The 13,959-nt window shown below is 43.9% G+C and overlaps 1 protein-coding gene across 1 annotated transcript in view; it reads right to left on the reverse strand.

Annotated features, from left to right (window-relative positions):
- SAFB2 (scaffold attachment factor B2) overlaps positions 1-13,959 on the reverse strand; it is a 67,770-nt gene that overhangs the window by 10,984 nt on the left and 42,827 nt on the right. The window contains 5 exon segments of the mRNA XM_070744619.1: positions 2,269-2,381; positions 8,361-8,400; positions 9,505-9,590; positions 9,592-9,643; positions 13,218-13,505. Of these exon segments, the coding sequence (XP_070600720.1) occupies positions 2,269-2,381; positions 8,361-8,400; positions 9,505-9,590; positions 9,592-9,643; positions 13,218-13,505 (579 nt within the window).

Below are 13,959 nucleotides of genomic sequence, written 5' to 3' on the forward strand. Positions count from 1 at the left end.
ATGTAGGAAATGCGGATTCTAGTCGATTTAAAAGTAAGAACAAATACTGCCCCCTAGTGGACCTTCCCCATACGTAGGTGCCATTTTAGAGGTGTTGGGATTTACAGGCCCGTCTTTGCTTTACAACACTTCTCACCAACCGTGTTACTAACTTTAACCAGGGCACTAACTAACGACACCTGTGGGAAGAGAGGGCATAAAACACTGATTTAATAACCATGTTGCTTAAGAATGAAAATTTGGGACTCCTTTGGGGTCATACGTCGAGGACTTTCAAGGGAAATACAGTGGTACCTCTACTTACGAACTTAATTCGTTCCGTGACCAGGTTCTTAAGTAGAAAACCTTGTAAGAAGAAGCAATTTTTCCCATAGGATTCAATGTAAAAGCAAATCATGCATGCAATTGGGGAAATGACAGGGAGGGTGCAGGCCCAGTTTCCTCCCAGGAGATTCCTATAGAGGCCCCACGGAGGCTTCTCCCCCCTTTTCCGGCACTATTTCCTCCCAGGAGATTCCTAGAGAGGCCCCACGGAGGCTTCTCCCCCCTTTTCCGGCCCTGTTTACTCCCAGATTCCTAGAGGCCCCACGGAGGTTTCTCCCCCGTTTTCCGGCCCTATTTCCTCCCAGGAGATTCCTAGAGAGCCCCACTGAGGCTTCTCCCCCCCTTTTCCGGCCCTATTTCCTCCCAGGAGATTCCTAGAGAGGCCCCACGGAGGCTTCTTCCTGCCTTTTCTGGTTAGTTTCGGAGGCTCGGGTTTGTAAGTGGAAAATGTTTTTTGAGAAGAGACAAAAGAATCTTGAACACCTGGTTCTTATGTAGAACAGTTCATAAGTAGAGGTGTTTGTAGGTAGAGGTACCACTATATTAATATCCAGTGTGCCTGATCATAACAGAATTATGGAAATTGTTTGCTTGTTTGTTTGTTTGTTTGTTTGTTTGTGTTGGAAGGGACCTTGCAGGGCATCTAGTCCAACCCTGCCCAAGCAGGAAATCCAAAACCAATCCAGATAGATTGCAGTCCAATCTCTTTTTGAAAGTGTCGAGTGTTGGGGCGTTCACAACCTCCGCTGGCAAGCTGTTCCACTGGTTGATCGCTCTTACCATCAGAAAGTTCTTCCTTATTTCCAGGTTGAATTTCTCTGTTATTCTCAGGAATAACAGAGTTGGAATAATTTGTGACGGCTGCAGTGTCGCCCAGAGTCATGTAATCCCCTTTTGTGACCTTCCAACAAGCAAAGTCAATGGAAAAGCCAGATTCACTTCATGACCTTGTCACTAACTTAATAACTGCAGCGATTCGCTTAATAACTCTGGAAAGAAGAGGCGTAAAATGTGGCAAAATTCACTTAATAAGTGTCTTGCTTAGCCAACAGGAATCTTGGGTTGAATTGTGGTCATAAGTCCTTCCGTCCCCTGTCCTATTGCTCTCCTATACCTCTCCTATATCTTCTATACCTTTCTTCTATTCCTATATCTCTTCTATTCTTTCATTGATATGTTCTATTACTATATCTTCTTTTCTATTATTTCTTAGATATATTTTACTATGAGTATCTCCTCTATATCATGTATTTTACTATGTGTATATGGATATAGAAACATAGAAGACTGACGGCAGAAAAAGACCTCATGGTCCATCTAGTCTGCCCTTATACTATTTCCTGTATTTTATCTTACAATGGATATATGTTTATCCCAGGCATGTTTAAATTCAGTTCCTGTGGATTTACCAACCACGTCTGCTGGAAGTTTGTTCCAAGGATCTATTACTCTTTCTGTGAAATAATATTTTCTCATGTTGCTTTTGACCTTTCCCCCAACTAACTTCAGATTGTGTCCCCTTGTTCTTGTGTTCACTTTCCTATTAAAAACACTTCCCTCCTGGACCTTATTTAACCCTTTAATATATTTAAATGTTTTGATCATGTCCCCCCTTTCCCTTCTGTCCTCCAGACTATACAGATTGAGTTCATTAAGTCTTTCCTGATACGTTTTATGCTTAAGACCTTCCACCATTCTTGTAGCCTGTCTTTGGACCCGTTTAATTTTGTCAATATCTTTTTGTAGGTGAGGTCTCCAGAACTGAACACAGTACTCCAAATATTCCAATATACCCACTAAAACCCTCATTGTGTATTGGACAAAATAAATAAATAAAATAAATAAATAAAATAAGTTGAGGATTATCTGTATGTGTGTACCCCTTTCTTTCTCTCTCCAGAAAACATGGGTCAAAGGCCCCTCTTCCTCTTTAAATCAACTCACCGGGCTTGGGGAGGTAGACCTCGGCCTCTGCTCAGCCTCCGCTCTGACCGGTAACCCCCCCAGCTGTCCCGGGAATGGCGATCGGTGGGGGTGTGCCTCTCCTCAGGATAGTACTGAAAGAGAGAGGCCACAAAATCAGCTTACAAAGCTTTTCGACGCTAAATGGTCACATCTTGTGTTGTGAGTCGCCCCGAGTCTTCAGAGAGGGGCGGCATACAAATCTAATAAATTATTATTAATTATTATTATCTTGAAACATGAGTCCCCAAACTTGGCCACTTTTAAGACTTGTGGACTTCAACTCCCAGAATTCCCCTGTCAGCTATTATTATTATTATTTTATTATTATTTATTATTATTTATTGGATTTGTATGCCGCCCCTCTCCGCAGACTCGGGGCAGCTAACAACAACGATAAAACAGCATGTACGATCCAATTAATAAAACAATTAATAACCCTTATTATAAAAAACCAAACATACACACAAACATACCATACATAACTTGTAATGGCCTAGGGGAAAGGAATATCTTAACTCCCTTATGCCTGGCGATAAAGGTGGGTCTTGAGTAATTTGCGAAAGACAAGGAGGGTGGGGGCCGTTCTAATCTCTGGGGTGAGTTGATTCCAGAGGGCCGGGGCCGCCACAGAGAAGGCTCTTCCCCTGGGGCCCGCCAAACGACATTGTTTGGTCGTCAGGACCTGGAGAAGGCCAACTCTGTAGGACCTTATCGGCCGCTGGGATTTGTGCGGTAGAAGGCGGTTCCGGATGTATTCTGGCCCAATGCCATGTAGGGCTTTAAAGGTCATTACCAACACTCTGAATTGTGATCGGAAACCGATCGGCAGCCAATGCAGGCCACGGAGTGTTGCAGAGACGTGGGTGAATCTAGGGAGCCCCACGATGGCTCTCGCGGCCGCATTCTGCACGATCTGAAGTTTCCGAACACTTTTCAGAGGTAGCTTCATGTAGAGAACGTTACAGTAATCGAACCTCGAGCTGATGAGGGCATAAGTGTCTGTGAGCAATGACTCCCTGTCCAAATAGGGCCGCAACTGGTGTACCAGGCGAACCTGGGCAAACGCCCTCCTCGCCACAGTGTAGACTTCAATTCCCAGAATTCCCGTATCAGCTATGCTGAGGTATGGACTTCAATTCCCACAATTCCCGTGTCAGCTATGCTGAGGTGTGGACTTCAATTCCCACAATTCCCGTGTCAGCTATGCTGAGGTGTGGACTTCAATTCCCACAATTCCCGTGTCAGCTATGCTGAGGTGTGGACTTCAATTCCCACAATTCCCTAGTCAGCCATGCTGAGGCGTGGACTTCAATTCCCAGGATTCCTGTGTCAGCCATGCTGGGCTGGGGAATTCTGGGAGATGAAGTCCACCCTTCTTAAAATGGCCAAGGTTGAGAAGCACTGGTTTAAACCAACTAAATCCACTGCTCATTCAAACTAGAAACATCATCATAGAGAAGCAGAGCTGGATTATGAGGAAAATGGTACCTATAGAATTCTGGAAGTTAAAGTCCACAAGTCTTAAAAGTGGCCAAATTTGAAGATCTCTGTCTTAAAAAGACAGCTCCATTAAGGTGTTAGGGGGAAACTCTGAGCCCTGGTATCTCAGTGGTTAAAGTGCAGCATGGCAGGCTGACTCTGCCCACAGCCCGGAGTTCCATCCTGATGGGGCCCGAGGTTGACTCCACCTTCCATCTTTCCAAAGTTGGTAAAATGGGGACTCAAGATGGGTGATGGTGAATAGGGTGACCCCCTGTAAACCGCTTAGACAGGCCTGTAAAGTACTCTGAAGCGGTATTAATTAATTAATTAATTAATTAATTAATTAATTAATGGGTTTATATGCCACCCCTCTCCGCAGACTCGGGGCGGCTAACAACAGTAATAAAACAGCATATAATAATAATCCAATACTAAAAACAGTTAAAAGTCTAAGTGCTATTGCTAATGCATGACGATTAATCATTTAATTATGATTACGGTAGTTATGATTATGATGGCACAGTGGTCAGAATGCAATACTCTGGTGACTAACTCTGGTGACTGCCAGCTGACTGCAATTTGGCAGTTCGAATCTCAACCCCCGGCTCAAGGTTGACTCCAGCCTTCCATCCTTCCGAGGTGGGTAAAATGAAGACCCGGATTTATTTATTTATTTTTATTTATTTATTAGATTTGTTTGCCGCCCCTTCCGTAAACTCGGGGAGGCTCACAACACAATAAAAACAGTTTATAACAAATCTAATAATTTACAATATAAAATATTTAAAAACCCCATTATTAAACAGATATACACACAAGCATACCATACATAAATTGTATAGGCCTGGGGGAGATATCTCAGTTCCCCCATGCCTGACGACAAAGGTGGGTTTTAAGGAGTTTGCGAAAGGCGAGGAGGGTAGGGGCAGTTCTAATCTCTGGGGGGAGCTGGTTCCAGAGAGTCGGGGCCGCCACAGAGAAGGCTCTTCCCCTGGGGCCCGCCAACCAACATTGTTTAGTTGACAGGACCCAGAGAAGGCCCACTCTGTGGGACCTGATCGGTCGCTGGGATTCGTGCGGCAGAAGGTGGTCCCGGAGATATTCTGGTCCGGTGCCATGAAGGGCTTTATGGGTCATAACCAACACTTTGAATTGTGACCAGAAATTGATTGGCAACCAATGCAGACTGCGGAGTGTTGGTGTGACATGTGGGACAATAGGCTGACTCTGTAAACCGCTTAGAGAGGGATGTAAAAGCACTGCGAAGCGGTATATAAATCCTAGGTGCTATTGTTAATGTATTATGATTAATACCATTAGTTTCTTCCAATGCTGGAACCAGTTTGGCCTTTACTTTCCACATCCTCCCCATTTCCTCCTTCAGGCCCTGATATGTCTCCCGTTTCTCCTATTTTTTCTTCCTGAAGTTGCTGTCACTTGGCACGGTTGCATCTGGCTCTAGTGATGGTGATGTAGTGGATACGTATATGCCTGCCTGCCTATCTATCTTATCTCTCTTCTAATCATCCATGTCTCTCTCTTCTCTATTTCTACCAATATTTCACTCTATCTACCCTCTTTTATATATCTTTTTCTATTTATCCATCCATCTCTCATCTCTTTTCTTTCATCTTTCTTCTCTCTATCCATCTCTCTCATCTCTCTTTTCTCATACATTGATCTCCCTCTCATCTCTCTATATCTCTCTGCTCTTTCTTTTCTGAGTCCTTCAGGATTGGGCGGCATAGAAGTCGAAAAAATAAATATTTCTCTCTAACTCTTATCTATCTTTATTTATGGCTTTCTATCTGTCATCTATCTATCTATCTATCTATCTATCTACATATCTATCTACGTATCTATCTACGTATCTATCTACATATCTATCTACGTATCTATCTACATATCTATCTATCTACCTACATACCTGCCTATCTACATATCTATCTATCTATCTATCTATCTATCTATCTATCTATCTATCTATCTATCTACATATCTATCTATCTATCTATCTATCTATCTACATATCTATCTACGTATCTATCTACATATCTATCTACATATCTATCTACATATCTATCTACCTACCTACCTACCTACCTACCTGCCTATCTACATATCTATCTATCTATCTATCTACATATCTATCTATCTATCTATCTATCTATCTATCTACATATCTATCTATCTATCTATCTATCTACATATCTATCTACGTATCTATCTACATATCTATCTACATATCTATCTACATATCTATCTATCTATCTATCTACCTACCTACCTACCTGCCTATCTACATATCTATCTATCTATCTATCTATCTATCTATCTATCTATCTACATATCTATCTATCTATCTATCTATCTATCTATCTATCTATCTATCTATCTCCATCTTTTTATCCTCCTTAATTTACAATTATTAGTTTAGTGCAGTGCTTCTCAAATAGTGGGGTGGGCCACCTGGAGGGGTGCGGAGCAATGCTGGTGGGGGATGCGTGACCCTGGGGGACATGTTTTTTTTTGCCACAGGGAGTGGGGGGGTTGCAGCGAACAATAGCACACAGTACTGAGCAGGAGATATGAAGTGCAAATAACAAACCTTTAAGAGACACCATTGTATGAGATGTATGATTGCTTTTATATTAAAGGTTTTAAATTCTTTTAACTATTGGATTTGTACTGTTTTTATTGTTGTGAGCCGCCCCGAGTCTTCGGAGAGGGGCGGCATACAAATCTAATATATAAATAAAATTAATTAAAAAAACTCAATTACTCCCCAATCATGCGGAAAAGCCGCTTTGAGTTTTTTCAGCGAAAAATATTGCAAACAATCATCCCGGTGGAGTTTGGAGGGGGGCACAAAATGTTTACTTCTTCCTGGGGGGGATAACAGAAAATAATTGAGCAGCACCGGTTTATTGGAAGAGCCAGGGTGGCATAGTGGTGAGAACGCAGCATTGCCGGTTAATTCTGCCCACTGCCAGAAGTTCAATCCTTACTGGCTGAAGGTTGACTCAGCTTTCCGTCCTTCTGAGGTCGGTAAAGCGAGGATCCAGATTGTTGTGAGCAATATGCAAATAATGCTTCTACATTGTAAACCACCCAGAGAGTGCTGTAACACAGTGGGGTGGGTGCATATAAACCTAAATGTTAGTGCTAACTGTCTGTCTATCTCTTTGGGGTGCTCGTTAGTGGGCCACGGAGCTGAACGCAGAAGCCAGTTCCTCTATCAAAAACATTTTTGTTAAAAAAAGAAAAACCTCTATAGTTGCCCCGCTTGAAATAAATTGTGATCCTGTCACCTTTACATCTGTAGCGAATCCACTTTGAGTTTAATCGCCGCAGAAAGCGAGTGTCTGTATTAAACAAAACCTGACTTTGGATGAGGAAGCATCTAATTTCACGGTCCAATTTTTAATGGCTAATTTGCATTCCCATGTCGGCGGTGGGAGAGTGGGTGAAAAAGACCATGCAAGAGAGCAGCCCACAGAAACTCAGAGAGCAGAGTGTCTAAAAAATGAAACAGAGGTAGTCCTCGACTTACGACCACAATTGAGCCCAAGGTTTCTGTTGCTAACTGAGACTCTCAAGTGAATTTTGCCCCATTTTGCAACCTTTCTTGCCATGATCGCTAAGCAAATCACTGCAGTTGTTAAGCTAGTCACACAGTTGTTAAGTGAATCTGGCTTCCTTGTTGATTTTGCTGGTCAGAAGGTCGCAAAAGGGGGGGGGGAAATCACCTGACCCCAGGACACCGCGACCGTTGTAATTATGGGTCAGTTGCCAGGTGCCTGGATTTCGATCACGTGACCATGGGAATGGCTGCAATGGTCGTAGGTGTGAAGAACGATTGTAAGTCGCTTTTTGCCAATGTTGTTGCAACTTGGACCGCCTTCTGCCGCACGAATCCCAGCGACCAGTTAGGTCCCACAGAGTGGGTCTTCTCCGGGTCCCGTCAACCAAACAATGTCGCTTGGCGGGACCCAGAGGAAGAGCCTTCTCTATGGCGGCCCCGACCCTCTGGAACCAACTCCCCCCAGAGATTAGAACTGCCCCCACCCTCCTTGCCTTTCGTAAGCTGCTTAAAACCCACCTCTGCCACCAGGCATGGGGGAACTAAGATACACTTTCCCCCTAGGCCTTCACAATTTTATGTATGGTATGTTTGTATGTATGATTGGTCTTTATATAATGGGGCTTTAACTGCTTTTTTAGTATTGGATTTTGTTGTACTGTTTTACTGCTGCTGTTAGCCGCCCCGAGTCTGCGGGGAGAGGCGGCATACAACTCTAATAAATAATAATAAAAAATAAAAAAATAACTTTCAACAGTCACCAACTGAACAGTTGTAAATTGAGGACTGCCTGTAAAATTGGTTCGCTCAAAAGGCAACTTTGGGGAAGATGGGTGTGGCCTCTACTCTCCCTTCCTTCGATGGACACAGAGCTATAGCCCACCTTTGACTTCAGAGCCGCCCCTTAGAAACTGCAAATCCTAAACTCTTAAAAACGGAGCAGATTTTCAGTAAGGCAGAAATTAAATTTTAACAATTCACACCAACAATAAAGCCAAGCGTGTACCTGTCCGTCACGGTCTGGCGCCATTCTTGAACTTTCTCTCCTGGAAGGGAGAAAAAAAATTAATTCGCCTTCATGTATATTTATCAGAAATTAAAATAATTATGAAGTATGGATGATTCCAGCTGCCTTGATCCCGTGCACAAAAATATTTTATGTTTGGTATGTATGTGTTGTATGGTTTTTAAATTGTTGGGGTTTTTAAATATAATTTTATTATTAGATTTGTTGCATTATTATACTGTTTTTATTATTGTTGTGAGCCGTCCCGAGTCTTCGGAGAGGGGCGGCATACAAATCTAATAAAAAGAAAAAGAAATAAAAAGTATAAATAGTGTCTTTATAAAGGAGTGGATGCCTTTATTCTCTACCTCAAACCTGGCAACTTTTAAGATTTCTGGGAATTGAAGTCCACAAATCTTAAAGCTGTCTTAAAGCTGCCAAGTTTGGGGACCCCTGTTGTACTTTGTCGATGAATGATGGTTAAAACCAATTGGAACCAATCGTAGTAATTTTCACCTCTCCAATACATGTGCCAGGATGACCGTGAAGAGGGTTTAATAAATGCATAAAACGTATCAGGAAAGACTTCATGAACTCAATCTGTATAGTCTGGAGGACAGAAGGAAAAGGGGGGACATGATCGAAACATTTAAATATGTTAAAGGGTTAAATAAGGTTCAGGAAGGAAGTGTTTTTAATAGCAAAGTGAACACAAGAACAAGGGGACACAATCTGAAGTTAGTTGGGGGAAAGATCAAAAGCAACGTGAGAAAATATTATTTTACTGAAAGAGGAGTAGATGCTTGGGACAAATTTCCAGCAGACGTGGTTGGTAAATCCACAGTAACTGAATGTAAACATGCCTGGGATAAACATATATCCATCCTAAGATAAAATACATGAAATAGTATAAGGGCAGACTAGATGGACCATGAGGTCTTTTTCTGCCGTCAGTCTTCTATGTTTCTATGTTTCTAAATGTATGGCCACCTTGATGCTCTTAGATGTGTCAAGTCATCTTTAATTGTCTAAAGGCCATTGGAAACCATGGTTGAAACGGCTTCAAGGTTAACTAGCAAACTTGGGCCTGGTTTGGTTTGTGATTTCAGAGCTTTGAAGTAGACGGAAGGGGATGGCTACCTACCTGTCCCCGAAATGGTTATGGTATCGGCCACGATCTCTGCGGTCATAGCTGTGAAAGCGATCTTGCCGGTTGAAGTCTGAATGGTAACCGGTCATCCATGGCCATCCGCTTTGGTTCTTGCCAGTAGCCGTCGTCACGCCTGCAAAGAGTCAGGATTCAACAAGTTATCAGCAGTTCCAGTTCCGGACAGACCTGGGTTAAAGTTTCAGCAAGTTATTTATATATGGATTTACTTCTAAGATGTGTAGCTTGTCTTTATTAGCCCTTGTAAGTAACTCAAGATAGCAAATGTACATATTCCTCTTTTCTTTTTTCGCTACAACACTCCTGAGAGGGGTAGGCCCCAAATCATCCAATCAGCTTTCATACAACATAACAGAGTGGAAGGGACCTTGGAGGTCTTCTAGTCCAACCCTCTGCTCAGGCAAATTCCAGATAAAAAGTTGGAATTTTTCTCTTCTTAAAAACCTCCAGTGAGGTTTTTAAGAAACCTGAAAAAGGTGCTTTTTTCAGGAGGCAACTGGACTTCGTTTTTTCTTTGAAGACATTTGACTTCTCATCCACGAAACTTGTTCAGCTTCTTCAAAGAAAAAAAACGAGAAAGCCCAGGTGCCTCCTGAAAAAACAGCTTTGAATAACCAGGGTCCAGAAGGAGCTGGGAGGCCTATAAATAAGATTAATAAATAATAATTAAATATGAGCCGGGGTGGCGCAGCAGGTAGAGTGCTGAACTGCAGGCCACTGAAACTGACTGTAGATCTGAAGGTCAGCGGTTCAAATCTCATCACCGGCTCAAGGTTGACTCAGCCTTCCATCCTTCCGAGGTGGGTAAAATGAGGACCCAGATTATGGAGGCCATAGGCTGGCTCTGTTAAAAAGTGCTATTGCTAACATGTTGTAAGCCGCCCTGAGTCTAAGGAGAAGGGTGGCATAAAAATCAAACAAACAAACAAATAAATAATAAACCATAACCTGGATGGCTGAGAATCTCTACAGACCTTCAGCTATAGAATTTGGGGTGAACCCCCTTGGAATGGTGTGGGAGTAGGAATGGATTTCCAGGGAAAGAAAGAAAAAACAGCAGAATACAGGAACCAGGAGCACCACTCAGGTGACGCTGAAGACATAGATAAACCTCCAAGTGGCCTCAAGGGCTCTCTAAAAAGGATGCAAATGACCAGTTGTCTATAAATCCTCCCATTCCCCACCATCCAATCAGAGCTGAAGAAGCTTCTTGGATGAGAAGTGAAATGCCCTCAAAAGAAAAAACAGCAAAAGTCCAGTTGCCTCCTGGAAAAGCACCTTTGGGATAACCATGACCTGGATGACTGAGAACCTTTACAACACTGATGGCGAACCTGCTATAAGGTGGCACACGGAGCAATAGCCATAGTGAATCCCAGCGGCCGATTAGGTCCCACAGAGTTGGCCTTCTCCAGGTCCCGGCGACTAAACGATGTCGTCTGGCGGGGCCCAGGGGAAGAGCCTTCTCTGTGGCAGCCCCGGCCCTCTGGAATCAACTCCCCCCAGAAATTCGAACTGCCCCCACCCTCCTCGCCTTCCGCAAGACTCTGAAGGCCCATTTATGTCGCCAGGCATGGGGGAATTAATGTACCCCCTTCCGACTAGTAAGACTTGAGTATGGTTATGATTGTGTACTGTTGATTGTCTTTTAATAATAGTGAGTTTTAACTATAGTTTTAATCATTAGATTTGTACTGGATTGTTATTGTTGTTGTGAGCCGCCCCGAGTCTTCAGAGGGGCGGCGTACAAATCTAATAAATTATTATTTATTAGAGTTGAAAGGGACCATGAAGGCCATGGAGTTCAACCCCCTGCCAAGGAAGGAAGGAACCCTATAGTACACCAGTCAAGTGGCAGTTCAATCTTCTCTTAAAAATTAATTATTATTAATTATATCTGCTGGCACGCCAGCCATTATCCTAGCTCACCTCCAATGTACATGTGTGTGCCAGCCAGCTGATTTTCGGCTCACATGGAGGCTCGGGAGGGCATTTGTGGCTTCCAGAGAGTCTCCAGGGGCATAGGGGAGGGCATTTTCATCTCTGGAGCTTGGGGTTGAGTGAAAAACAGGCCTACTGGGCCCTCCAGAGTTTGTGAAATGGGCTTTTTCAGGCCTTCAGAGGGCCTTGGGGGGGGGGGGGGGGAGCAGAGAGGCCATTATTGCCATCTCTAGACATTGAATGATGGGTGTGGGCACCCACGCATGCGCGATAGCAAGCATACACACACTTTCAGCACCTGAGCAAAAAAAGATTTGCCATTGCTGTTCTACAGACTCCATTGATGGAGCCTCTACGTATCCTGGGGGCACGTTCTTTTACGGATTGTTCCAACAGTCAGGAAATTTCTCCTTAGGTTGCTTCTCTCCTTGTTTAGTTTCCAACCACTGCTTCTTATTCTGACTTCAGGTGCTTTGGAGAATAGCTTGACTCCCTCTTCTTTGATGGAAGCCCCTCAAATATCTGAAGATCATGTCACCCTTAACTCATTTTGACTAAACTAGATATGTCCAGTTCCTGCAACCGTTCTTCATATGTTTTAGCCTCCAGCCCTCTAATCATTCTTTGTTGGAAACTGGCTGGGTGATGGGTAATTCTAATCCTGCCTTAGCCATGGAAGCCAACAGGGTGACTTTGGGCCAAGCACCAGGAGATGGCGAGTTCTAGTCTACACTAATAAACATACACAATTCCTGCAACCGTTCTTTATATTGGATGTGTATATGATGTTTTAACTTGTTGTGAGCAGCTCCGAGTCCTCAGAGAGGGGCGGCATACAAATCTAATATATCATCATCATCATCATTATTATTATTATTATCATCATTATTATTATTATCATTATTATATGTTTTAGCCTCCAGTCCCCTAGCCCTCTTGGTTACTCTTCTCTGCATCTGTTCCAGAGTCTCAACACCTTGTTGACCAAAACTGGATACAATATTTAGTGTAAATCTTACTATAAAGTAAGATTTAGTGTAAATCTTATTATAAAGCAGTACTAACACTTCATGTATTCTCGATTCTATCCCTCTAGGACTGTGTTGGCCTTTTTGGGTTAATATTGTTAGGGCCGACAGATTCAGCATTTGACCAGAAAGAACAGGGAACAAAATGCCCACAAGGTGGAAAACTTATAAAACACACAGGCAATTACAGAAGCTCAGAGTATGACTTATCGTATTTTCGGAGTATAAGACGCACCTTCTTCCTCCCTAAAATTTGGGTGCGACTTATACTCTGAATGTAGTTTATTTTTTCAGCCCTAACTAGCTGCTAACGATGTTCCCCGCTCTTACCTTGCAGGCTCTTGCAGGCGAAGAATATTTTCCAAGCCCTAAGTCTTTGCAGGGTTTTTTCCATTGCTCTATTTGCTCTGAATGTTTCTTTCCAAGTGCTAATGATGTTCCCAGCTCTTACTGGTTTGCAAGCTCTTTCGTTGTTACTCTCTCCAAATAAAGTTTTTTTAAAGCCCGAACCAGGGGATAAAATAACGTGCTGAAGCTGACCAGACTAAGGACACACTAGCCAGATGAATACCTGGGAAACAGATTCTTTTCCCTATTTTCCTCCCCAAGAACTAAGGTGGATCTTATACTCCAGTGCGTCTTATACTCTGAAAAATATGGTAAATGGCCAGCCAGGCACCGTGTCGGCACTCCAGCCTTAAAAAGAAGACTCCCTCTCACCGTCCATCGTTGTAAGGTCTCCGCAAGGGCGAACGACGGTCCTGCTCGTAGCGCAGGTGCTCCTGCTGCCGCCGTAGCTCCTCCCTCTCCCAGTGGATGCGTTCCTGCTCCCTACGCCGCTGTTGCTCGATGTGCATCCGCTCCCGCTCCAGCCGTTCCCGCTCCCTGCGCTCCCGGTCCAGCCGTTGCTTCTGGACCTCCAGCCGGTCCCGCTCCCTTTGCAGCCGCTGCTTTTCGTCCGACTCGCGGGTCTCCGAGGGCTGGTCCCGCTCCTTCCGCTCCCGTTCCCTGCGTTCGCCAATGGAAAGGGGGAGGCGGTTTGCATGGGGAAGGCGACAAGGCTGACGGTCAGGATTCCCTAAAGTGTTGGCTTTCAGGCATCTGGGCGGGGAACGATGGGAACTGTTCCCTCCTCTCGGGACAATCCCTTCCTCTCTGCAGTGGGCTCATAGCAGAGTACAGATAGTCCTCAAATTACAACAATTTGCTTAGTAACCATTAAAGTTACAACAGCACTGAAAAAAAGAGACACGGCCCACTTACCTTTGTTTGCGGCAGCCCTGGGGTCCTGTGATCAAAATTCAGATGCTTGGCAAACTGACTCACATTTATGGCGGGTCCCAGGGGAAGAGCCTTCTCTGTGGCGGCCCCGACTCTCTGGAACCAGCTCCCCCCCCCCCCCCCCCCAGAGATTAGAACTGCCCCCACCCTCCTTGCCTTCCGTAAACTCCTTAAAACCCAG

This window comes from Erythrolamprus reginae, chromosome 1 (genome assembly GCF_031021105.1).
Source record: "Erythrolamprus reginae isolate rEryReg1 chromosome 1, rEryReg1.hap1, whole genome shotgun sequence".
NCBI lineage: Eukaryota > Metazoa > Chordata > Lepidosauria > Squamata > Dipsadidae > Erythrolamprus > Erythrolamprus reginae.